This window comes from Fukomys damarensis, unplaced genomic scaffold (assembly GCF_012274545.1).
Source record: "Fukomys damarensis isolate Sample0158 unplaced genomic scaffold, DMR_v1.0_HiC HiC_scaffold_1, whole genome shotgun sequence".
Taxonomy (NCBI): domain Eukaryota; kingdom Metazoa; phylum Chordata; class Mammalia; order Rodentia; family Bathyergidae; genus Fukomys; species Fukomys damarensis.
The window spans coordinates 367,525-393,768 of NW_022900913.1; the positions used below are offsets into that span (position 1 = coordinate 367,525).

The 26,244-nt window shown below is 43.2% G+C and overlaps 1 protein-coding gene and 1 pseudogene across 7 annotated transcripts in view; one reads left to right on the plus strand and one right to left on the minus strand.

Moving 5' to 3' along the window:
• Positions 1-17: 17 nt before the first annotated feature.
• The window catches only part of Cep72 (centrosomal protein 72), a 35,333-nt gene continuing 9,106 nt past the window's right edge, over positions 18-26,244 (plus strand). For 2 of the 7 annotated variants that reach the window (XM_010602873.2, XM_010645632.3), the window contains exons 1-7: positions 18-199; positions 7,480-7,607; positions 8,684-8,876; positions 11,692-11,800; positions 20,604-20,779; positions 24,675-24,884; positions 25,017-25,330. In XM_010602873.2, the coding sequence (XP_010601175.1) occupies positions 190-199; positions 7,480-7,607; positions 8,684-8,876; positions 11,692-11,800; positions 20,604-20,779; positions 24,675-24,884; positions 25,017-25,330 (1,140 nt within the window). In that variant the 5' untranslated portion in view covers positions 18-189. Of the gene's footprint in view, positions 200-3,171; positions 3,237-3,915; positions 3,934-6,969; positions 7,034-7,479; positions 7,608-8,683; positions 8,877-11,691; positions 11,801-20,603; positions 20,780-24,674; positions 24,885-25,016; positions 25,331-26,244 lie in introns of those variants that run through there. The other 5 variants (XM_010602915.3, XM_010603054.3, XM_019204828.2 and 2 more) reach the window with 5 other exon arrangements.
• LOC104848559 lies at positions 20,719-23,805 on the minus strand (annotated as a pseudogene).

Sequence of the window (26,244 nt, forward strand, 5' to 3'; positions counted from 1 at the left end):
GGGGCGAGGGACGGCAGGGGAAGGGAGGTCGGTGGGGCGGCTGGGGGAGGTGAGGGGCTCCCGAGCCGGCCCTCCTGCCTGGCGGGCCCGCCCCTGGGTTTCCGGCCTCTCCCGCCAAGCATCTTCAGAGACTTCACAGACTCCGCTTGCTCCTGTTCTGCAGAGGATTTTCGTTTCTGGTCATGAGGGATGGAGATAGGTAGTTTTCTTGGGACTGTTTTAGGCATTATGATCTCTTTTTGAACTTGTGATAATTTGGGGGGTGGGGGCAAGGCCTTATTATGTAGTTCGGGCTGGCCTTGAATTCACTACGGAGCCCAGGCTGGCGTCCACCTCATGGTCACCCTCCACCTCATGGGCATCCTCCACAGGCATGTGCCACTAGAACTTGTGTTAATTCGTTGAAAGGTTCAAGGAATTGTTTTAGCAAAACCATATGGGCATGTACTTACTGGCCTGTAACGACTGGAGTTTGTATCAGTATCCTTTCGTGCATGATATTGATAATTTGTCCTCTTTTTTTAGACTTGCTAGAAATTTACGGATTTTTTTTTTTTGCAATATTGGGAAATTGAACCCCAAACTTTCACACCTAGCTGCACCCCATCCCCTTTATTTTTTATTTTGAGACAGGGTCTCACTAAATCACCAAGTTGCCTGGGCTGGGATTGTCTGAGCCTCCCAGAGTGCAGGGATTACAGATTTGTGCCACTACACCTGGCTAAATGCTGGTGGCAGAGCAGCTTTTGGGTTGGCTTTTCTCCAGAGTGTTTCGGGTTTAAATCATTTCTCGTTATTCGTCCTTCTTTTTGGTTGCTTTGCACTTATACTGCTCTTTTTTCTAGATTGTAGAGGCAAAAATGTAAAATAATGATTTGAGACTTTCTTAAATATTTTAGTTCTATAAATTTCTCTCTTAAGCACAATGTTAGCTGCAGCCCCAAGTTTTGTTAATGTCCTATTTTCATTTTCATTCAGTTTAATGTGTTTTTAAAATTTCCTCTGTGACTTCTTTGAGCTATGGATTATTTAAGAGTGTGTTTTTATAAAGTTTCATGTGTTTGGGGATTTTCCAGTTATCTTTCTGTTAATTCCATTATGATCATAGAATATACAGTACTCTGATTTTAATTGCTTTAAATTCATGAAGATTTCTTGAGTGCCACAGCATCTGGTCTGTAATGGTAAATGTTACCCATGTTCTTGAAGAGAATGTGTATTGGTCTGAGTAAAGTGTTGATGTCACCTAGATCCATTGGCTAATGGTGTGGTCTATTCATCCAGGAGGATTTTCTGTCTAGTAGGTCTGCTATCCCTTTTCATGTGATTTGAACCTCAGTTATTTGGTGCTTACATGTTTAGGGTGTTTCTATCTTTTTTGTGAATTGACTCTTTAGCATATGATTTTCTTTGTTGAGGCATTGTTATGGTTTGTATTTAGATGTTCTCTCAAAGCCTTGTGTGCTCATAGGTGTGGCTTTGGTAGTGACTGGATCGTGGGAGTGCAATACTGGATGGAGAGTTTTTGATACTGGGTTAATCCATTGATTGATTTAGCATAGTTCTGGGTATGGATAATGGGAAGACCAACCCTTGGGTATGGATAGCAACAATCAATGAGCTTTTAGCCTGAATGGACAAAAAAGAAAATGAAAGAAGGTAGGCTGCTTCCTACCTCCTGCCTGCTACATCATGAACTATTATTCTTCTGCCATGTCCCTCTACTTGCCACCCTGCCTTGGAACCAGCTATGGACTCAAACCTCTACAAACTATGAGCTGAAATAAATCTTTCCTCTTTCAACTTGTGGGTGTTGTATATTTTGTCCCACAATGGAAAAGTAATGAACAGATTTTGGTACCAGAAGTGGAGTTATTACTGTGACACTACCTGGCCTTGTGGTTCAGAAGCCTGTGGAACTAGTTTATGAGAAGACTTTGCAAAGGTTTAGAGATGCTGGCTAGAGAAGCAGCTCAAGAATGCTGTGAGCAGAGCCTGATGGAAGATTCTGGTCGGAGCTTAAAAGACCAGAATGTTGACTGCAGTACAGCTGGAAAAGACCAGGCTCAAAAGGTATCAGTTGGAAACAAGGACTGTATTGGCAGTTGGATTCCAGAACATGTGTGTTATATTCTGGCAGAAAATTTGTCTACATTTTTACTCATGTCCACAAACATTTCAGGAGACTGAGAATAAGGCCACTGTACTAATTAATCTAGCAAAAGAAATGGCAAGGCAGTCTAATTTTGAGGCAGTGGTATAGCTACTACTGGGAGCTTTTACAGAGTTCTACCTTGCAAATCCAGAGCAAAGGGCTCAACAGAATGATTTTAAAAGTTTTGAGTTTGGCCAAAAGAAAGTAAATTACCTACTGCAAAATTGGAGTAGAGGAGCACTTGGTTGCTGAAAGGATTGGCACTAAAAAGCCAAGTCGTTTGGAACTGGACAATAGAAAAGATGGCCTGAGTGAATTACAAGAACCAGCAGGATTCCACCCTTTGCAGCCTCTAAATTGCAAAGGTTGATGACTTTGCTTTGAGAAGAGAACCCCAAAGCACCATGTATCAGAATGGTGGCAACCTAGAGAATTTGTTTCTTAGGGTTGGGTTCACAGTGCTCAGGAATCTAGATACTCCACCTCTATGGCCAAGAGAAAAGGAAGCCTGGCTACTGCTTCGGTTGGCAGCAGATCCTGGCATCGTCCACATGGTGCTGGTTTTAGGTGCATGCAGAATGCAAGAGTTGTGGGGTCAGGAAGGTTTCCACCCAGATTTCAAAATGCCTGGAAGGCCTGGTAGTGTGCTTCTGTGAAGCTGTGAGTGTGAAGCTGAAGGTGCAGTAGAGACCCCCCAAAATGGAGAAGCAACGAATGTGAATCATCTGAGGAAAGCTGCAAAGAGTGAGCAAAGTCAGCCCAAGAGAGAAGCCATGAGAGCTGCAACAACCAGCGGTGCCATAGAGCAGGGCCACTCAAGTCTTTTGGAGTTGATGTCTTGCCCCAGATGCTGGGCATAAAACTATGGGATTTAATGTTTTCTTTACTGAATTTTGGTCTTGTTTTGATCCTATTCTTTTTTGTTCTCCTCTATACCTTTTGGAATGGAAATCTTTATCTTGTGCCATTGTCTATTGGAAGGGTTTAACTTTCTTTTTATTTTTACAGGGGCTCACAGCTGAGTTTGCCCTAAATCTCAAGAGGAGAATTTGGACTTGAACTTTTCAGCAGTGCTGAAAGTGTAAGGATTTTGGCAACTCTTAGAGATGGACTAAATGCATTTTGCTTAAAGGAAAATACATCTTTGGGGACCAGGAGCAGAATGTTTTGGCTTGTATCTTGATGTTCCCCCAAAGCTTCATGTGGTCATAGGTGGGGTTCTTGGGAGTAACTGGATCATGGGTGTGTGATACTGGATTATGGCTATGATGACCAGATTAAATTCTTAATTGGATTAGCATAGTTCTGAGTATGCCTGAATGCATTTACTGAAGACAGAAGACCCACTGTGGGTGTAAGTGGCACCAATCAATAGGCTTGTAACCTGAATGGAATAAAAAGGGAATAAAAGAAGGAAAGCTGCTTCCTGCCTCCTGCCTACCACATTATGAACTGTTTCTCCTCTGCCGTGTCCCTCTGCCATACTACCCTGCCTTGGAACTAGCTAACTCTAGACTGAAACCTCTATAAACCATGAACTAAAATAAACCTTTCCTCCTCCTTTAACTTGTGGGTGCCAGGTATTTTGTCCCAGCAATGAAAAAGTAATCAAGACTTTCTTTGATAATTGTGTAGCTATTCTGTCTTTACTTTTTTATTTATTTATTTATTTATTTTTGGTATTGAAGATTGAATCAAGGGGCTTGGGCTTCATGAATGCAGGCACTCTACCACTAAGTTCCAGCCTGTCTCTTCAGCTCTTGGTCAGCATTTGCATGGTAAATCTTTTCCCATCTCGTTACTTTAAATTTTTACTTGCCTGTGTCATCATATTTAAAATGAGTTTCTTGGTTTGTTATTTTTATCCACTGTTTGTCTCTGTCTCTTAGTAGTATTTTTGTACTGTTTACATTTATTGTAATTGTTACTATACCAGAACTTAAATGTGCCGCTGTAGTGGTTTTTTTATATTTCTTTTTTGCTCCTCTTTTCCTGCCTTCTTGTGGTTTACTTGCATATTTTTAGTATCCCATTTTGACTTCTCTGTTTCAAAGTATGTCTCTTTGTATGGTTTTCTTCATGGTTACACATTACAGTATAAATATGTAACTCAACACGGTTTACTTGTGTGGATATCTTACCATGTTCAAGTGGAAAGTACAACTTTACCACCACTGAAGTTTATTTGCCATCACTATCTTAAAATTTAGGCTTGACCAAACTTGAGAACCACATTAGTGATATGATTTTTTTTTTTTTTTACCACCACCTAATATTTTAAGTAACTGAGACAGAGACATTTACCTACATTTACCTCTTCTGTCATTCTTTCTTTATCCCTGATGTCTCCGATTTCCTTCTGGTTTTTTTTTTTTGTTTGTTTGTTTTTTTCCTTCACGTTTGTGGAAATTTTTAAAGCAATTTTCTTAGGACAGGTCTTTTGGTGACAAGTTTGCTTAAATGTTTCTTCATCTGAGACTAATTTACCTTAAATCTAAAATACTGTTTTCAGGAGATGTAGAGTTTTGATTAGAAAGTTCTTTTGGTACTTGAACAACTCCACTCAGACCTCCATGGTGTCTAAAGAGTAATCCACTGTCACTAAAGTTGTTTCCCCTATAGGAAATATGTCTTTTCTACATGATTGCTTTCAAGATTGTTTTGGTGTTTTTGTTTTTGTTTTTGTGACAGGGTCTCACTATGTAGTTGAGACTGACCTGGAACTTACTATGTAGCTCAGGCTGGTCTCGAACTTGCAGCAATCCTCCTACCTCAGCCTCCCTAGTGCTGGGATTACAGGCATGCACCACCACGCCCAGCAATTGCTTTCAAGATTATTGTCTTTAATTTTCAGAAGTTTGATTCTGATGTGTCTAGGTGTGGCATTTTGGGATTTATCCTTTTTGGATTTTCTGAGCTTCTTGGATTTGTTTTTGTCAAATTTGGAATTTTACAGCCTCTGGTTTTTCACATTTCAGTATTTTTTTTTTTAATGGCACACCAGCTTGCCTCTGCAAGGCATACTCAATGCCATTACAAAAGGTTTCTTTAAAATCAAAAAGACAGTTTGGGTCTGAATAAGCAAATACTTTCCCAGGAACATTTATATGTTAAAATAATTAACTTTGAAGCTCCAGTTAGAATGTTGTGAATATTACGAATGAATGTTGGGTCTTTTTTCTCACAGGTTCCAGAAGTTCTGCTTATTTCTATGTTGGCTAGACTGGACAGTTGTAGTCAGTTTGTCTTTGTGTTTACTCATTTAGAATTATTTCCCTCTGTAATCTTCAGTTTTCTTTATATCTTCTGTTTGTTTGCCAAGAGTGTTTTTTCAATTGTTTTAGGGGCCAGGGATTTAACTCAGTGGTTCCAGTGCCTGCCTTGCAAGCGCAAGGACCCGAGTTCATTCTCTGGTACTGAAAAAAAAAATAAACAAATAAACAAAATCACTTGTTTTAGGAATGTTTATAATTGCTTGTTGAAGTAATTTTATGACAGTTATTTTATAATTCCTTGTTAGATCAATTCTGGTTTCCCTGTAATCTTATTTGTGTCTGTTGATTGTGTTTTTTCATTTTCAAATAGAGATTTTTCTGGTTCAAGGTCTTTTTTCATATCATGAATATTTTGTGAACTGTAAGACCCTGCTTCCTTTTTAAATCTCCTCACTCACCGCTGGCACCTGCTACCTGTGTGCCCTTATTGCTGAGCTGGCAGCCAGGCTCTAGAGTCAGAAGCCCTTGCTATGCCACCCTGAGACAGAAGTCAGGTCTACTGGCATGGGCCTGTGTTCTCGTGTCAGCTGATGTAGTACTGATGTCTGAATCTGTCCTGCCAGGCCTCCTCTAAGCCTCTGACCACAGAGAGCAAGCTAGGTCTTTGTGCTTTGGTATTTCTGCAGTGTTTTGGGGTACTTAGTTTGGGATGTACAGGAGATTTGCACACATGCATACACATGGTCAGTCATTTCTTGTGGTCCCTGGACAGTTGGCTTCTGTCCTTGCCTTCAAGTCCAGTACTTGTCTTGTGCATTTCTGTCCAGGGTGCCTGGTATGAAGTTGGGAGGTACAAAGTGCAGTGCATTAGGAACTGAAAGTCCTTAAATCTTGTTGTGAACTTAATTATTTTAACATATAAATGTTCCTGGGAAAGTGTTTGCTTATTCAGACCCAAACTGTCTTTTTGATTTTAAAGAAACCTTTTGTAATGGCATTGAGTATGCCTTGCAGAGGCGAGCTGGTGTGCCAAGCATTTGTTGTCTGCCCCAGAAGTAAGGGCTGGTGATCTCAGGCTGTGGTCCCTATATGGAGGCCATGAAGGATTGGGGCTATGCCGTTAGTTAAGAGAACAAGTGCAGCTAGAGCAGGATGCTCTTCCCAGGAAAGCAGACAAGTAGGAAGAAGGAGGTGATGGGCTAGAGTCAAATTGGAGAAAACATAAGCTGAAACTTTAAATACAGTTCCTCTTCTTTAATGTTGATATTCAAACTTTGTATTATTATTAACAGTACTGGAGATTAAAACCCAGGGCCTTTCCACTGAGCTACATTCCCAGTCCTTTTCTATTTTTCATTTTGAGACAGGATTTTGGAAAGTCACTAAGTTACTGAGGCTGGGCTTAAATTTGCTAAGTGACTTTCTTTCAGGTTATGAATATCTTATTGTAAGATATCTTATTATATAATATCTTATTATTATAAGAAAACATGGAAAATGCAGAAATGTATAAGAAGGAAAATGAAGGAAGTTATTCTGAATGGATTAAATGTGCTAACATTTTATGCCTTTCAATCTTTTTATATCTGTGTATCAAAGAAAAGGATTCAGTAGCATTTATTAAAGAAGAGTTAAAGGAGACTATTCTGGACCATTTGGACAGGTATAAGGACTACTGCAGTGGGATTTTGCAGTGGGGGAGAGGATTGGGTTCGACTGTGAATACAATGTGGATATTTTTAGCCAAGCCAGGATGGTGGTGGGAGTCAGTGGATGGAAAATTACTAAGAGAAAACAAGAAATCAGAGGGAGTTTTTTTCTGAAGACAGGCCAGGATGGTGGAGAGTGAGGAACTTGGTCAGGTGTTGAGGGTGAGTGGGTATTGAGAAATGGGGCTCCTTGTTGATGTGTCTTAAGAGAGCTCTTTGATAACACTGAATTTTACAAGGAAGTACACAAATGGGTTTAGGAAAAGGTTCAGCAGCCCAACAACAGTTTGGCCAGATAATCTTCATATCCTATATTTTTAAAAACTAATAATTTGGACTTTTGTTATATATTTATTTTCAATTTAAGAAGGATGAAAATCTTATAATTGTTTATTTTTAGCTGAACTTCAGTCATTATCTATTCGTGGAACATACCAAGAGCAGATTACTCACCTAGGCAGTTCTCTGATGCATCTAACAGGTCTAAAGTCTTTAGATCTTTCACGCAACTCTTTGGTTAGCCTAGAGGTAAGTTTTTAGGTTTGTTTCTCTTTTTTTTGGTATCTGGGATTGAACTTAGGACCTTGTGTTTGCTTGCAAGGCAGGCGGTGGAACCACTGAGCTAAATCCCCGGCCCTGGGTTTGTTTCTTAAAAGAAAATTTATTGCTGCAAAATCAGTAGAAAGTGTAAATTCACAGTAAATGTAATATATTTTATAACTATGCATGAAGTACTTACAAACTGTACCTTACAATGAAGCATAAATGTTATATTATTTACTATGAGCTAGATTTCTTACATGTCACATTTCATCTTTAAACTACTTTGAAAACCAAAGTCAGCTTTCTGCTTCTGATGATTATCTTTAAAAGGAATTAAACAAGATCCCAAAGATGCAAGTGAGGGTGTCCCTACCCCTCCATCCCCTTATCAGCCATGTCATTTTCACTTTCTATGCTTCATATCCACTTATGGTCTAACTTCAGCTTCTGGTTCTAACTGGACCTCCCATGAGCTTGGGACTTAATGCAACATGGCCATGGGCAGCCACTCTGTCCAGATGTGATTCAGAAATCACCCCAGTGACCCAAGTGGGAAAGTTGTATAAACTCTGCTTGTAGCTTGATTCAGAGAGGAAGTTCTCCCTTGACAGAAATGCAGGACATTACGGCTCTAGAACATGATACTGTATAGGCCGCACTGACACACAGCGTGAATCTTGGCTCAGTAATGCTGCACCCAATTCTGGTTCTTCTCCCAGCCCCCCAGTCCTTGGTTTCCAAACAAGTCTGATGCTGACAGGTTGTGTGCAGAATAAATGAAACTGATTCTCTTCATATGGGCCATACTAAGAACTCAAGAGATTGTAGTTGTGCTTAGCACCATGAAGACTGGCAGATATGCATTCAGACATCCATCTGTATGTAGTTGTTTCACTTTGGAGAATGCAGAACTTCACAGATGAGAACACCTTTTGTTTTTGTGCTTTTCTGGCAATAGAATGTGTTCAGTGTAAGTGCATCTAAGTTGGTCAGTCAGGTGGCTTACTTTGCTGTGTTTATTTTTTAAAGCATTGACTAATGAGCATGTTTCCTGTTAACAGGGTATTCAGTACCTAGTTTCTTTGGAAAGTCTCAACCTCTACTACAATTACATCTCCTCCTTAGCAGAAGTATTTCGGCTCTACACCTTACCTGAACTCCAAGACGTGGACTTGCGGCTGAATCCAGTTGTGAAGAATGAGCCTGACTACCAACTATTTGTGCTGCACGTGCTCCCCAGGATCCAGCAGCTGGGTAAGCAGGGTGGCACCCTCACTCTGGAGCTGGCAGGGAGATTGAGCTTTGATTCCTTCTGGAAAGGGAAGTTGACTTTCTACTTTCTATGAGGCCTGAATACCTGGAGTCAGAAGGCACTTGGCCTTGTGTCTTCACAGGGTAGTTCTGGTAGGGGAGCTGTCTGGGTAGGGTATCAGGGACCACGCTGTTCTGGACTAGGCTGCTGTCCTATTCCTGCAGACAGTTTGCCACTTTTAGCTCTTTGTCTTAGTCACTTTGTCACTGGCATCCACATCTTAAGGGAGGAAAGATTTACTTTGGCTCACAGTTTGTAGAAGTTTCGGTTGTAGTTGGCTGGCGCCAGCACAGACCAGCATAGTACGGGAACATGGTGGAGAGAAAGCTGCTCGTGGCATGATGGCAGGGAAGCAGAGAGAGCAAAGAAGGAGCTGGAGGAGAGATAGACATTCCCAGGCCATACCCTCAGTGATCCAACCTCTTCTTAATAGCAAATCAGCTATAAGCCCCCATGATCCAATCTCTTTCCAAAAGCCCCACCTTTGAGCACATGAAGCTTAGGAGACATCTAGATGTAAACCATAACGCTATTTGACTTGAGCACATTTGTAAATTTGCCTTTTCTTCAAATGGCTCTCGGGTATCATTTTGGGCTCATCTAGACAGCTGGTTTCTCCCTGGTTTTGCATCCACCTGAAAGGACAGGCAAGCAGTTCTTTACGTCTCCCCAGGTGACAGAGATGAGAGCGAACAGAGTGCGGTGACCACCTTGTCTTTGGGTGTCCAGATGGCAGGTGCTGGGGCTGTGAGCACCCCCAAGAGCCAGTGGTGTCTGGAGACTTCATGTCCTACAGTGTAGTTGTGGTGAAAATCTCTGTCAAAGTATGTGGTGTTGGCCTCCTGGGAGCTTGGCCATTCTGTGAGATCATAGTGCTGGGCTGTGTGTCTGAAGCACACTGTGTAGTTTGAAACCTACTTGCAATTTCCATGTTTAGCACTTTCCACGTTTGAAGACATTTGGGCGAAGTAAGGGCTGTGTTCTAACTTTTATTTGACTGAGCAAATAACTTACAAATGGTTGGGTTTAGCTCTTTTTTTAGAAACATTACAGTAATTATAGTTACTTGTGGGAATCTTCAGTTTTAAACCATTGCTGTCTCTTTGTCATAATAGAGTTAGATTCCGAATGTTACAGTGTTTAACATAGAGAAGGAATATGAGTCTTCCTGAACATGAAGACACAAAAGAAATGTCGTTGCAGTCAAAGTCATTGTAAAAATCTGTCTGGGTCCACCCTGCTACCAGGTGCCTAAGAAGAGCACTCCATGTCATTGGTGGATAGCTGGAAGACCCTAGAGGGGTGTGCAGAGGAAGTGAGGGTGGTGCAGTCTGGGCAGGGATGGTACAGTCCGGAGAGGCTGTGGTTTGGGTGGGGGAGCTACATCTAGCTTTGGATGTTCTGAGTGGTTCAGGGAGATTATCTTGGAGTAGGGGACTTGGAGCGAGCTGCTCAATGAGTAGAGTTGGTTCTCCAGCAAGGGCAGGGCGCTTGATCTGTGTTGCAACTTTGGTGGAGTAGGGAAGGCTAGATGCTGAGATCTAAGGATGTGAGAGCTTAGGAAACGGTAGAAGTGGGCGTCATATACCTGGGGTATTGTATGTAGATAGAAGAGCAGTCCCAGCTTGCAGGGCTTCCATCCTGGCACTGCTGTGTGACCTTCAGAACTCTGGATTTTCTACGTTGAAAACTATATCGCACTACTATATTTATGCATTTCATACTAATTGTAATTTTTAAGCTATACAGTAGAGTTCTTTGGAAGTTAGCCTTGGACTTGACTACATCTACAACATTAGTTCTGTGCTAAAATAGTCTCCAAGAGCTTTTGGGAAAAGCCTCCTGAGTCCCCAGGCCTACACGTGGGGCAGTTAAATTTCTCATGTCTCTGTGGTCCAGCCCAGTGGACCTGTGGATGCACACCCTAAGGGCAAATCACATAGCTTTAGTCCTCTTCAGTGTGTTTGGGATTCTCTATACAGGGACTTGACAGTGTGCCATATCATGAGAATTTCATCTGGCACCTGGTGTGCATGTGCAAGGTTGTGGGAGTGTGTGCACCTTACACGTACGCTGCTGTTCCCATGAACAACAGCCTGCAGTGGGCCTGAGCAGTGAGCTTCCAGGGGGCGGGCCAGCCTCATATTGGTGCCTTTGGCATCTCTGTCATGGGAACCAAGCACAGCCCCTGGAGCCCAGCATCCCTGAACTTGGCCTGCCTCATGCTGACAGGATACTGTGGCAGGTCAGCCCTAGGTGTGCGGAAGCTTCCTGTGTAGTGTGCTCCATGAATAAGGCAGTTGTCACCCACTGTTATGGCTTGTGTTTAGATGTCTCCCAAAGCCTCATGCTTTTCCAGAGGTAGTTAAATCTAGAACGTGTCATTGACTTATGGCAGGGTTAGGCCTGAAGGCACTGCGATTAAGAGTATGAGGGTTATCCACCCTAAGTAGTCTGAAGAAGATAAAGGGGCTATTGAGGGGTTTTGTTGCCTTTTGCTGTCTTCCACCGCCACACACTGTTTCCCTCGTTGCCTTTGCTACTTTTTGCACACAATGTTGTTTGTCCTCTGCAATGCCTATCTGCTGTCCCTGCCTTGGAGCCAGCTGATTATGGACTGAAACCTCTATAGACTGTGAGCTAAATAAACCCTTCCCCCTTTAACTTTGGGTTCTGGGTATTTTGTCTCAGCAACACGAGAAAAGTAACTACACACTCACCCTGGTCCTCTGCAGTTCTCTGGAATTTTCTCCCTAGATGATCGTCTGGTGAGAAAAAGTGAGCGGAGGGCTTCCCAGCTACGTTTTGCTTTGGCGGACTCATTCGACTCAAAGGAGAGCTTACCAGCTGCTTTTAAAGTTGGAAGGTATGGATAGACATGGTCTGAGCACTCTACATTTTTCAGATTGGCCTGCCGACAGGACATTCAGCCACAAGTTGTAAGTGCCTATGTGTACCAGCTACTCTTCAAGAGCAAATTCACAGGAACAGAGGCAGGAGGTGCCTGCCATGACTAGGACAGGGTCTCTTTACTTCTTTTTCACATTTTTAACATTTTAAAATTGTTACTAGAGTGGGTATGTGTAAAATCAACCAGTGAAGATGGCTCACAAAGAGAAACAGAAGCCCTCCTCCTGGTCCTCAATTGTGTTTCACGTCTGTGACTGCTTCTGCTTACAGGCCCTGCTCAAGTAACTTTCTTACATCTTGTACCACCAAGTCCTACTTCTCGTGTGAGTGTTTTAAGTATGAACCCCTTCCTGGATGCTGGGTGGAGACTGGGGTGTCTTACAGGCCGCTCCTCCCCAGACGAAACGGTTCATAGTTATTCCCTCTCTGTCTCTCTGCTTTTGTGGCCGGTGCTCCTGGTCTCTCCCTGGTTGGGTTCTCAGTGCCACACCTGTCTCATCCCACTTCCCACATCACAAATACTGCCATCTGAATCTTCATTTACATATCATACTGTCAGGTTGATTGTATTTAATGTACCCTACAATCATAAAAAGCCGTCATGCTTTGTGTGGGGGTTGTTTATAAAGAGCAAAAATTCCACAAACCACATTAAAGTTGTTGAATGAAGAGCTTAAATTTTATCCTCTTTCTGGTTTGCCATTTTGTTTTATCTGTAGCTATTAAGTTTTTTTTTCTTTTATTATTTACCTTAGCTCATCCTAAATTCCTTTAATGCAAAGGTTGACCAGTTGTTTTTTTTTTTATGAACAACCAGAGGAGGAATGTTTTAATTTCTGAGAGCCAAATAATTTATCTTATCTTTTCAACTCTGTGGCATGGAAGTGGCCATAAGTGATATATGGAAATGATGACAGTGTTCTAATAAAAACATATAGTGAACCAGATTCGGCCTGTGAGCCACATTTTACCTACTTTATTTTCTCAAGAGTGGTTCCAAATCCTTGGGGTCTCCTGAGATGCCTCCCCTACATCCCTGTCTCTCATTTCAAACTGTGTAGACAGCTGCACTATGGTACCTGGCAAGTTTTTGGGGGTGGAGATACTGTTTGGATGTCATACAATCCCTTGTCTCAGTTTTCTCTTTTATTTTACTGTACACATTACTGTTTAGGGAACATCAGCATACTTACTGCATGCTTTGGTCTAAACCTGCGGTTTATGGAGGAAATCTTAAAAGCAGAGAAGTAGCAGAGTGCATGTGAGCTCTCGCCCCACAGAGAGGCAGGCTGGACCTAGAAAGGGGAAAGACTTGGGGAGGGCTGTCTGCCTGCCTTCATCATTGCAGGAAGGGGAGAGAAACAAGGGGTGCTGGTCACTAGAAAGGGGCCTTGCAGGGAATGGGCTCCTGGAGCACACATGCCCTTAGCTTCTTTGTCTGTTGCAGACTGACTGATTGTTACTTGCTCAGTGGAAAAGGAGCTTCAGGCCACCCAGCTCTCCCCTCCTTGCATGAAGAAGAGTGTGTGGAAGTGGGCAGTACATGTGGTGGCTTAGTCCTCACACTTGGCACATAGCGAATCCTCTTCTAGTTAACAGCGTCTTAGTTCAGGCTGCTAACAAAGTGCCACAGACCCTGTGGCTTACAATCAACAGACATTTATTCCTTACAGCCTGGGAGCTGGAACTCTGAGGTCAGTTTGTCAGCATGGTTAGCTCTCTTCTGGCTTGTAGAAGCCACTTCCCACTGTGTCCTTATATGGTGGCAGGGGCATGAGGGCTGCCTGAGGTCCCTCTTATGAAGGCACTGATCCCATTAATCAGAACTCTGTCCTCATGACATAATCACCTGAGAGCCCACCTCCTAATATGTCATCTGGGGTTAGGGTCTTAACATAGAAATTTGGGAGGGACACAAATACTCAGTCTTTTGCAATAGCTTTATATTTGATACTAGTTTAGGTTTACAGGAAAACAGTGCAAAATACAGACAGTTTCACCTGTTAATAATTTTGACCAATGCATGGTTATGTATCCATCCTTACAGTATCACAGAATAGTTTCACTGCCCTGATAATCTCCTGTGTTCCACCTATTCATTTTTCCTTTCCTTCTCCTAAAACCTCTGTTCTTTTTCATTATCTCAGTAGTTTTCTCTATTCCAGAATGCCACATAGTTGGAATTTGCAATGGTTTGGATATAATTTATATGTGTCCCATAAGGGTTCATTTTTTAGAAGCTTGTTCTTCATTGTGTTGCTGTTAAGAGCTGGTGGGACTTGAAGAAGTGGGGCCTGGTAGAAGAATGCTAGGTCATTGGGGGTGTGTCCTCAGAAAGAATGAGAATAGCCCAAGCCCTGAATCACTCTCTGACCTCCAGTGCACATCCACCATAATGTGGCACAGCCAAGGGGCCTTCACCAGAGGTCAGCATCATCATATTTGGGCTATCATACTCCAAAACTGAGCTGAGTAAATCTTCATTCAACTGCTGAAGGACAACTTGGTTTTGCTTTTAAGTTTTGGCAGTTGCCAATAAACTGCCCTAAACATTTGTGTGCAGGTTTTTATGTGGACCAAAGTTGTCATTTCATTTAGATGCATACCAAAGATCTTGGACTGCTGGCTAGTATGGTCATAGTATATGTACTTTGATGAGTTGTCAGTGTCCTCCAAAGTGGCTGTACATCTCCTGTTTCCATCAGCGGTGAGTAAAAAAAAAGTCCCTGTAGCTCCACATCCTTGTCAGCCTTTGGTGGTGTCAATGTTTTGAAAGCTAGCTGTCCTTGTGGAGGTGTGGCCTCATCTCATTGTTTTAAGTGCCATTTCCTGATGATGTGTGCTGTGGTTTGTCTTCTCATGTGCTCTTTACCATCTGCATATCATCCTTGGTGAGAAGACACTTCAGATCACTGCCCACTTTTGATCAGGTTGAGTTTTAAGAGTCCTTTTTATTTTGGATGTTGTCCTTTATCAGATATATGCTTTAGAAATATTTTCTCCCAGTCTGTGTCTTGTCATTTTATTCTCATAACAGCATGTGTCACAGAGCAGAAGTGTTAAATGTTAATGAAGTCCAACTAAACAGTTATTTCATTCATGGATGTACTTTTGTTGTTGCTTTTTGGTGTGTACCGGAGGTGGAACTGAGGACTGCAGTTGTGCAGCAGGGTAAATCCCTGGCCCCTTGTTGCATTTTAAGTTACTGCCAAACCCATGGTCCCTAGATGTTCCATGTTATCTTCTAGGAACTTTGTAACTTTGCATCTTATAATTAGATCTGTGGTTCATTCTGAGTTTATTTTTGTGAACAGTGTGAAGTATGTGTTCAGATTCATTTTTATACTGTCCTTTGAATTTCCTTGGCTTGTTTGCTAATGTGTGTAAGAGTTTGTTTTTGGGCTCTATTTTGTACCATTGATGTGTTTGTGTTTTCACCAGTGCCACTCTGTCTTGATTACTGTAGCTTTATAGTAGGTCATGAACTCAGTGGTTTCAGACCTATGGCTCTGTTCTTCTTCATCAGTATAACATTGGCTATTTGGGGCTTTTTACCTTAGTGTGAACTTCAGAATCAGTTTGTTGATATCCACAAGATAACTTGCCGAGATTTTAGTTGGGATTTTGTTGAATCAAACTGGGAAGAACCAACGTTTTGACAATATTGAGCCCCCCATGAACATGGAATATCTGTTTAATTCTTTGATTTCTTTCATCAGTTTTCTATTTTTCATTTCTATCATACTCATAACATTCTACTCTAAATGGTGTTGTATTTTTTGTTGTTGTTTCAAATTCCAGCTGTTCGTTGCTGGTATTAAGAAAGCAGTCAAGGGCTGGGGATTTAAATCAATGGTTCCACTGCCTGCCTTGCAAGTGCAAGGTCCTGAGTTCGATCTCCAGTACAAAAAAAAGAACAAAAGGAAGGAAGGAAGGAAGGAAGGAAAATTGAGTTTTGTATAGACTCTGTGTATTAGTTTCCCAAGGCTGGTGTAACAAAGTACCACAAACCAAATTGCTTGGAGTAACAGAAATGCATTGTCTCAGTTCTGAGTGGGTGAAACTAGGCAGAGGTGTTGGCAGGGTGGGTAAGAGCTGTGAGGGAAATTCTCTTCCATGCTTGTCTCCTGGCTGCTGGTGGTGTGCTGGTAATCTTTGGTGTTCCTTGGCTTGTGGATAGATTTTCTTACCCTCTACCTTCACATGGCCATATTCTCCCTTTGTCTCTTCACAGAATCTTTACTCTGTATAATCCTATGTCATGTAATGTATACCTCAGACCACAATGGAATTAAACTAGAAATAGTAACAGAGAGGTAGTCGGAAAATTCCCAAATACTTTGAGATTAAACAGCTCCCTTCTAAATAATGAGTTGAAGGTGGAATCTTAAGAGAAATTTAAAAAGACTTGGAATAAATAAAAAGAAAACATAACTTATCACAATAAGGGGAAAATCACATGATCATATCAATACATACAGAAAAAGCATCTGATAATAAGCCGAAAGACAATTTCTGAGCAAAAAAGGTTTTTCCTATAGCTAGCTGACTAAACTAACAAAAGCTACCCCCAGCTTCCCACCCCCATACCCAACACATGTCCTCCTTCATTGTCCTTTGTTCTCAGGATGTGTCTGTATCCAGTGTTATTTTTCTATCAAATCGTGTTAACTAACTGTAGCTTCCCTTAACCCCTATAAATCTTGTTCAATGCTGATCGCTTTGTGGAGAAATCCCCGATCAGTCCCCTGGTGTAATAAACTTGCCTCCAATCTCTGGTTGTGTTCTTGATTCTTCTTGGCTTTATCTTGCTATACAGCTAAGAGCTGCCACACTGTGGACTGTAAGTTTACCGTTACAATAAAATCCAACACTTAGTTGTAATAAAAACGTGCAGGAGTAGAAGGGACTTCCTCAACTTGACAAAGACTGTCTACAAAAACTACAGCCCACTTCATGCTTAATAGTAAGAAATTAGCTTTCCTGCTAAAACCAGGGACAAGGCAAGGAGGTCCCCACCTGCTACTGCTCCAATAATGTAGAGGAAGTCCTAGCTAATGCAGTAAGACAGGTAAAAGAGATAAAAGATAACACAAATTGGAAAGGAAGAAATAAAGCTATTTTGCTCACACATGACAGGTCTAAATAAAAAATTCTCCCAAAGAATCAGCAAAAACCTCCTGGTACTAAGTGATCACAGTAAAGTTATAGGATACAAGGTATGATTGTCAATTTGACTGGATTGAGAAATGCCCAGGAAATTGGTGAAGCACACTTACGGGTGTGTCTGTGAGGGTGTTTCCAGAGGTGACTGGCATGTGGGGTCCATGGGACCACTCAGCCTGAATGTGGGTAGCCCCATCCAAAAGGCTGCACGCCCAGATGAAACAAAAAGAGGAGGAGGAGGAAGCTAACCAGTGCAGGTTTTCCCTCTCCATCTTCTCCCTGTCTCTCCTTCCTGGGTACCATGAATACAGCTCACCATAGTGGAGAATCAATTGGAGACCTGAGGTTATTTTCCTGCAACTAGAAAGCCCCACTCAGGACTGATGTGAGACATTGATACCAAAGTTTGTTGCTTATATCCAGCTAGCCCTGTAATCTCATTTTGGTTGCTCTCACTGCAGAAAACTCTGCTTCACAATAGGATGTTGAAAATAGAAGCAGGCTTTTTGTGTGTGTGTGGTACCAGGGATAGAACTCAGGACCTTGCGCTTGTAAGGCAGGCGTGGTCCACTGAACTGAATCCCTGGCCCTTAGGAACAGGCTTTTTAGTGCTTTTTTGACATTCTCAGAATGTTCTACCTTAACTATAATCCAGAGCATATGGAGATTTGAAGTTGTCTAGACATGCTTTTAAGGCCACTGTCATTGTGATCTGAAGCACCTGATCTCTTTCCATTGTAGAGAAAGATGATATTGGTTTATTTATAAATGGGTGCAGATCCATTCTTTCCTGGTCTGGGGATCTTTTGTAGTTTAGAAGTAATACTTAAGCTCTTAAAAGATGAGATGGGTGATCATGCACCAGTTGGGAAAAGGGCCTGGCTCAGTCTGTTTCAAAATGTCTACTAATGTTAGAAGTAAATCAAAAGCCTCAGGTTGGGTGTGGTGGCACACACCTGTAATCCCAGCACTCAGGAGGCTGAGGCAGGAGGATCACTGTGAGTTCGAGACCAACCTGGGCTACATAGTGAGTTCCAGGTCAGTCTCAACTACATAGTGAGACCCTGTCTCAAAAACAACAACAACAACAACAACAAAAAAGCCTCAGTGTTTACTCATCATCCCCATAATTCCAGTTTGGTTTTGAATTTAGCCACTTTTATCTGCTGACTTGGACAAAGTAGTCATTCTCCCCTAAAGTGATAGATTGCGTTCATTGAACAGGTTGATTATGTCCCAAAAGTAAGTGAGTTTTATGACCCATTCTGGGCCACTGATACGCGCTGCCAGTTATAATTATTTCTCTGAAAGAAATCTCTGAAGCAGCTCTTATAACACAGTAAATCTGGCCAGCAATCTTCCTTTAGAAGGCCATCCCCTTCCACCTTAGGATGGATTTAATGTCTAACCCTCTGATCCTGTCTGGATCTCTGGTGACAGCCCCCTCCTGATCTGCCCAGGGCCCAGCCATCAGCTAGCTCATTCAGGACTTTGGTCACTCAGGAAGTTCTAAGGATTTGGAGATCTGTGTGTAAGGAGACCAGGTAAAGGAGCAAACACGTGCTTCATGGTATCACAGTAGGCAAATTTTTCACCACAGTTGAGTGGCCCATTATATTGTGTGAAAGCTTTAGTTGTGGCTATTGTCATTGCAGATAGCGTCTTCTGTCCTTGATACTTAGGGGTATCACAAAGGCTTGAGTTAAGGACCTAATAGGTGACCTGGGCTGGTTTACAAGGGCTATCTACAAGGGACCATGGACATGAGTGGCTGTGCTATGCTCAGACATCAGGTGTCTATGGGCAGACTGAGGCCCTGGGTCCCCTTCTTTGGGCCATGCCCTACAGAAACCAGAGCAGCAATGAAACATCACAGATGTGAACTTCTTCCTGTGCTACCGACCGTAGGGCAGCAAACACGGGATTTCACGAGGAGATACAGGTTCTCTGAAAGGTGGGAGCAGGTTCGGCAATGACAGTCAGACAAAAGCACTCAACACCGAGGTGAAGTTTGCAAATGCTGCTGCAATTTTATTTCTAACTCTAGGTGTTTATATACTAGTTTCAAGGGCACACCTCAAGAGTGATTTCAGGCACAGGCAGGCGTGAGAAAGATAGACAATAGTACTGTAAAAACTAAGACCACAAGGTCAAGTTAAGACCACACCTATATACCATCACAAAAGCTAAGACCATTAAGTCAAGGTAAGACCACACCTATACGCAGTCAGAAGGGGAACTTTGTAAAACAAAGGACTGGCTTCAGCATGTCACCTTCAGGATCACCTTCAGGACTTCACAGTCCGGGGCTCAGGGTCAGCACTTTGGCCGCCCGTCCTCTTGTGCCTCAATACCTCCCCATCTCTAGGAACATCTAATTGTTCCTAACCTTTCCTGGGCCCAGAATACAATTCTACAGATAATGGACAAATAGTAATAAAGACAAAATAGAACAGAATTATAAATGAACCCAATGTCCCCAAACTGCAGGCAGAGAGGCCAGCTATTCTCTTCACGGCTGACTTCGCATGCGGTGTGTGCCAAGGACTTCCAGGAGGCTTAACCCCGTGGGGACGATACCTCGGGTCTGGTTTCTGCCAGGTGACCGGCATTGTCACGCAGACTCCACTGGAGTGGTCGTGGCATTCCTGAGAGCAGTCTTCATAGCATTTGCATTGGGTTTGTTGGAGTGTTGTGGCAGAGCACAGCAGCTCAGTGCTATAGCCAGGTGTTACAGCTCATTGTTACAGCTCAGTGTCACAGCTCAGATACATAGCTGAGTGTTACAATTCAGTATTGCAGCCAAGTGCCGTAGCTGGGAGGCACAGCTGAGCTTTGCATCTCAGTGTGGCGGATCTAGAACACAGCTGTCATAATTTGAAGACTCAAGAATCTGATGGTCACTTGAAGAGGTGGAGAAAAAAACCTTTATTATGCTGGCAAGCTCCTGGCAGGCTCAGAGGAGTCTGAGCACTTTACTAGAAATGAGAGCCTCCTTATATAGAGATCTACAGGTTAGGAGAACATGCTCACTGAAGCGGGGGATGGGGTTACAGAACATTCCTGAAACACTTGCCATGTGAGCATGCTCACTGAAGCAGGGATAACAGAACATTCTTGTGAGGGGCAGAGCTTAAAAGAACATTCCTAAAAAGGTCATACAATTCAAACAGTCACAAACCATTTTAATACAAACTTACATTTCCAACAGCAATACAAACTTACATTTCCAAAACAAAACATTCTGGGGGAAAAAAATGGAGACAAGGCAAGGGCCTGTCTTTTTTTGGGTGGGGGCTGTCTTATTGTATAGCACTTCTCTATCGAGAGGACCCCTTTGATTGTGTTCACCTTGTGTAGAAGGTACAATGCTGAGGTGTTATGGCAGCATGTCATGTCCTTGCTGTTGGCTGCCACTCGTCCTGGGTCAGTCCTTCCAGTCACCTAGTAGAGTAGTGAGGGCCATGATCCTGCAGCGTCACCAAGCTGCTTCTGATAGGAGCTGTGCAGAAGTGCCTGTGGGGTAGGGTACACCACAAGCTAGGATGCACCGTGGACGTGTGACACTGATGAATAGTCTGCTTCCCTTGCAGGTCACACCACTTTAAGGTCAAGTGTGCTGATGCTTCAGTCAAGAAGTGCTTGCTCATGGATGCAGCTGATGAGGCGGTCCTGAACCTCATTGCCGAGTGCGAGTGGGACCTTAACAATCCTCCTAGGAGCATGAGCTCCAGCCAGGAGCGAGAAGTCACCTTCCATCACACCCAAGGTGTGCTGCTGAGCCCAGGGCAGAGAGCAGTGATCTGCATTCACTGGTTTCAGTGTGCATAGTTGTGCTGTTGATAAGACTCACTCCAGTGATAGGACCTTCATGAAGTCTGGGTGCACTTGGAATGCCAGCATTGCGGATTGAGGAATTACGAGAGGAAAAGTGAACATATTTAATTTGAGTGTAGTCATACTGCTCAGTTGTCCAGGTTACCAGAAAAGTAAAACATCTAAAGTAGAGAAGAAAGTCAAGTGACCAGTGGCTAGTGGAGCTGCTAAGAGGCTGCTATGGTTAGGGCCTCCAACCCCACCAGGAGTGTTGTGAACTCATTTGCAGTAGGAGCTTCATGTGTTTTGCTGGGGGCTCTGCTTTTTACTAGGATTGTTCATAGCTTTAGCTTCATTTTTTCCAGTACATTATGTTTTTCATGAAAACAGCAATATCAAATTGAGGCATCAGTATGGGCTCAGAACCCAGGTTTATCTGCAGCCCAAGGACACCTGCCATGTGGGAAGCAGCACCTAAGCCCCATCCTCCCAACATGACTTGTCCTCAGGAATCCTAGTTCTGACTCATGACAGTTTTTATTTGCATTTTTCTGCAGACTAGTGCTGTAAAATAGTCACTTATGTATCTTCAGGACACTTCCATTCAAATCTACCCACTCTGTTTCATGGGCTGCTTCTCCTCCTGGTCTTGAGTTGCAATGACTTTTTATGGTTGCTGGATACAAGTCCTTTGCTTGCTTTTCTTTTTTTTTTTTTTTTGAATTTAATTTTTCTTTACAGGATACTGCAAAATATGAAATTCCACATAGAAATATGAAACCCCTTCAGAGGATAAGCTTCATACAATATATAGTTTGGAACTATTTAAGTATAGTTTCATTGTGCAAAGTACTGCAATAACAAACCACATTTAAAAAGAGTTCTTAGTAGAGAAACAGAAGGAAAACTTATACTGAACATAGTACACAACAAAAATTTGATGCCTTCCTCAGCTGCATAATCTAGAAGTTAAAGGTAACCAGAAGTCCCATCCTGAACTTGGAAGGTATGACCTTCAGAGGTAGTTTTTGGCACACCATTTTGATCTTCCTCTACTGAGAAATATTTCTCTATCAAGTTTGATGAGGCCTTATACACAGACTCGTTTTCATGATTCTGTGGAACTTCAATTTTGACCAAGCCTCCACATTCTTCAATCATTATACTAAGCTTCTCAGTTTCACCTAGTTTCTCAGCAGCCTGGAAGACAATTGAAATGGCATCCAGAATAACCAGAATAATTTTCATGTCTTTCACGGTTAAGAGATTCATCACTGGTTCTATTATACCACATTGAACAAGATATACAATCTCTTCAACTGTTCCACCACTTGTATAGTTGGTCAAAGCCCGCACAGCTTACTTTTGTGTCTTAAAGTCTGCCTTGGAGGGGACACTGATGAGGAATGGGACTAATCCATGATTCGCAACTTGCTGTATCTGGTCCTGACAACCAGCTGTGATGTTTGACATTGTCCATGTAGGAAAGACAGCAAGTGCCCCTGCTCCTCATCACAATCTGAGTTTGTTCATCTGTTCCGGTGACAATATTCCCTATGTCTCCTAGCATGGGAGTCATAATTGGCAATTTATTTGATCCTAGATGCTTCACCAGATGGGGCACAATGCCTGTTTTTACAACGATTTCAGCGTGTTCATTTGGACCATTGGTAAGGAAAGAAATAGCCCAGCAAGTATCTGGTAATACTTCCAGGTCATTGTGATGCAGGAGACGAACCAAAGTAGGAAGAATTTGCTCAACAGCATCTGTAAGGGGGTGCAGGATTCTTGTGGTAGAGGTTTGAAAGTGTCCAGATAAGATTGCATAAATAACCACCTACCACCTGCTAAAGATGATATATCAGGAGCTGTAAGAAGAGCCAGGGGTGGGTCAATTGCACCATATTTAATAACCAAGTCTTGGACAACTGAACCATCACCTGCAGTGTTTCCTGTAGCCCAGACAGCTTGTTCACTGATGTGAGCGTGGGGAGATGCCGAGAGAGAAATGAGTACTAGTATAGCACCTCCTTCCACCACAGCCCTGGTCTGTTCTGATGACCCAGAAGCAATGTTAGTGAGTGCCCAAGCAGACTGAAACTGAATGGGACTACAATCAGTTCTGCCCAAGAAGGACACAAATTTTAGAATCAAACCAGCCTGGATTATGTAGTCAGTGGTGGGCTGTTTCTCCTGAGAAAGCAGTTTCCTGGCAGCTTGAGTAGCTTGGAGCTAGCTTTCTGGATTATTGCTGTTTATGCCTTTAACAGTGTCATCAACAGTCCAACTCACAGTGCCCTGGTTGTTGCAGCTTTCCTGCAGTGGTGAAGTAGCATCATCAGGAAATGAGCTGGCATCTCCTTTTCAGCATCTGATCATCCTTCTTAGCTTTCCTTAGCTCCACATTAACTTCTATTCTTCACTGCCTCATTTCTGTTTTCCCTTGTTCTTGAATCTGTTCATCCAGGCAGCTGGTGAATTAACATTCTCATTGGTGGACGTGGTTATGAGACAGAAAGTTCTTCAAGTTTTTGGCACTGAGTATAGTTTTAGTCAAAGGATAATCCTTTTACTTCCCACCCCCACAAAGGAGCAGATCAGCTGCGGACAAAGTACTCTCTACAAGTCCACTATGGCTGAACCCAGAAATGGTGTCAAGTCCTTTCTCAGATACTGTACATGCACGGAGGATTTGCTCTCTTTCTGTGGTATTGCCCCCATCCTGTGGCATCCCTGTCTGGTGGCACTGTCTCTCTCTCTCTCTGGTGCTGGGGATCAAACTCTGGACCTTGTGCTTGTGGTATTGTCTCTGCCCCATGTCATCACCATCCCATCGCATTATTCCGACCCCATTGGGTTGTCCCTGATGTGTGACTTTAACCCCATTGTGTGGCATCCCAATTCCATGGCATTGTCCCTGCCTTGCAGCATTTTCTCCATCCCATGCCATTATTCCCATCCTCCGGCTCACCTTTTCATTTTCCTAACAGTACTTTGAGGAGCATGTTTTCAGTGAAGTCCAGTTTGACATTTCTTTTTCTTTAGTGGTTTGTGCTTTGTGTCCTGTAAGGAAATCTTGGTCCATCCATGCTTGAGGAGATGTCCTGTGTTTCCTCATAGATATCCTACAGTTTCGAGTGTGTGGGAATACAGTTCGCTTCTTAGAGCTAGTTTTGTTGTTGTTGTTTTGTTTTACTTTTGTGTTTTTTGAGACAAGGTCTCACTTTGTAGCTCAGACTGGCCTTGAACTCACTATGCAGCCCAGGCTGGCCTCAAACTCATAGCAATCCTCTTGTCGTATCCTCCCAAGTGCTGGGATTAGAGGCATGTGCCATGGCACCCAACTGGAGCTAGTTTTTATGTATGGTGCTAGTTAAAGGTCCAGGACTCCCCTGCTCCCCTTCTAGCAGATCTGTTTGTTCTGCTACCATTCATCCAAAGGACTGTTTCTCATTTAATTACCTTGGCATACTGTTCAAAATCTGTTCATTCTGTATTCTCTTTTATGGATTGTATCTCTTGCTCCTCCACCTGTCCTGTCACTCTCTAGTGAGTGTTGGGGGTCATATCAGACTCAGCCCACCTGCAGAACTGCCTGGAATTCACTGCAGTGTTAGCTGCTACACGATTAGCCCTCTCAGGCATCTTAATCAGTTTATAAAAATATATTTGTAGATGTTATACATTCATAAACATAAAAATGTAATTTTTTTTTTTTTTTTTTGTGGTACTGGGAATCGAACTTGGGTCCTTGCACTTGCGAGGCAAGCTCTGGAAACACTGAGCTAAATCCCCAGCCCAAAAAATGTAATTTTAATAAAACCTTAAAAATATTTTTAACAAAATAGAGTCCAGACATCTGCTGAACCCTCCATCCTTCCAGCACCAGTGTGGGGACCTTGTGAGGAGGGGTCATGATAAGAAGAGAGCTGGTTCCAGCACGTGCTTCCTTGAGCAGCTGCCTCCACACCAGCCCTGTGGGGATCTACCCCTACAGCATGGGGAGCCTGAAGCCTGCTGTGCCCATGGCCCACACATCTGTACCAGCACCCACCCAGGTAATGGCATGCAGGGTCTTTCTGAGCAGACATTCTCTACAGGGTTGGCTCCTGCTGTTACATTTTTCCTGTTGTCTCTCTATTTACTTATATGTAGATTTCCCTAAAGTAGCTCTCTCATCTCTATTACAGACTCCACAGATATTGAGGACTCTTCCTCTTCGAAGCCAAATTTGTCATCACAAAAGGTGTTAAATCCTTTGCTGATTGCTGAAAGATACAGGAAACACAGGATGCTTGGTGGGAGGTTCCAGACACTGTCAGACCAGGAGTGCCAGAGCTATCTGGAGAGGGCTGGTGGGCCCTTCAGCCTCGGGGAGAGTCTGACCATGCAGGACAGCTCAGGGGGCCGAAGCCAGAGAGCCTTTTCTCTCTTTGAGGCGTCAGAGGCTGAAGAGCACACATCTCACAGCATGACATCTCACAGCATGAGCAACTCCAGAGTGGTGAGCTTGGGGTCTTGGTGTTGGCCGCCAGTGCCTAGCCTTGTTTCCTTGACTGGGCAGTAGACTGGAGTGGTCATTAGGTCTTTGTGATGCCATCTTGTGCTTTTTGGTACTGACCTGACCCTATAATGAAGCAGCTGCTTAGTTTAGCTTAGTTTTCCTTAGCATTTGCTCCTGAGCTCCACCCTATCCTTGCAGTATTCCATGCTTGGGCTGGAGGCATAGCCACACATTGCAGGTGTTTTTATCTCACCTGTTTACATTGGCCTTCAAAGTTGGAATGAGCCATCGTGGCCTTCTGGAGCCACCAGTCACTGTCATGTGGAGGAGGCCTGGAAGTGTATCAGGTGGATTTCCAGGGGCCTCATCCTAGTTAGGTATTGTGAGGTTTTTCACCCTCATAGGAAGCTAGAAGTCCTGTGGACAACATTGCCATACTGTTGGAGGCTTTGAGACACGAGCATGGGCTCCAAGTGAGCACAGGAAGCCATGGACCCAGAGCCACTGCCTGAGGAGTTGGCTATCATCCTTGTGTCTGGCAGAGCCCCGGTGGCAGACTAAGAAGTGGGGATGCTTCCTAGTGGAGATGGGGTCCCCAGATCTGGGAGCTGGAGATGGTTGTGGCAGGACTCCTGGATGGTCAGGGGCCTGTCTCACTTTCCCTGGTTGGCCTTGAGCTGGCTGGGGAGGTGAGAACAAGGGAGGCATAGCATTGACCACACCCTGGTTGTTCTGAGCCCACTGTTGGGGGTTGCTCTTGGGTATCCTTAACATTGGCCAGGATGGTAGTCTGACAGCTATCAGCTTCACAGGTGACTGTGAGGCACCCCTCCTGGGGCCAGATCCCCTCCATGGCAGGAGGTGTGCATTTGGGTCTGCAGGCATGCTGGTGTTCAGAGATCTCATCTTTGCAG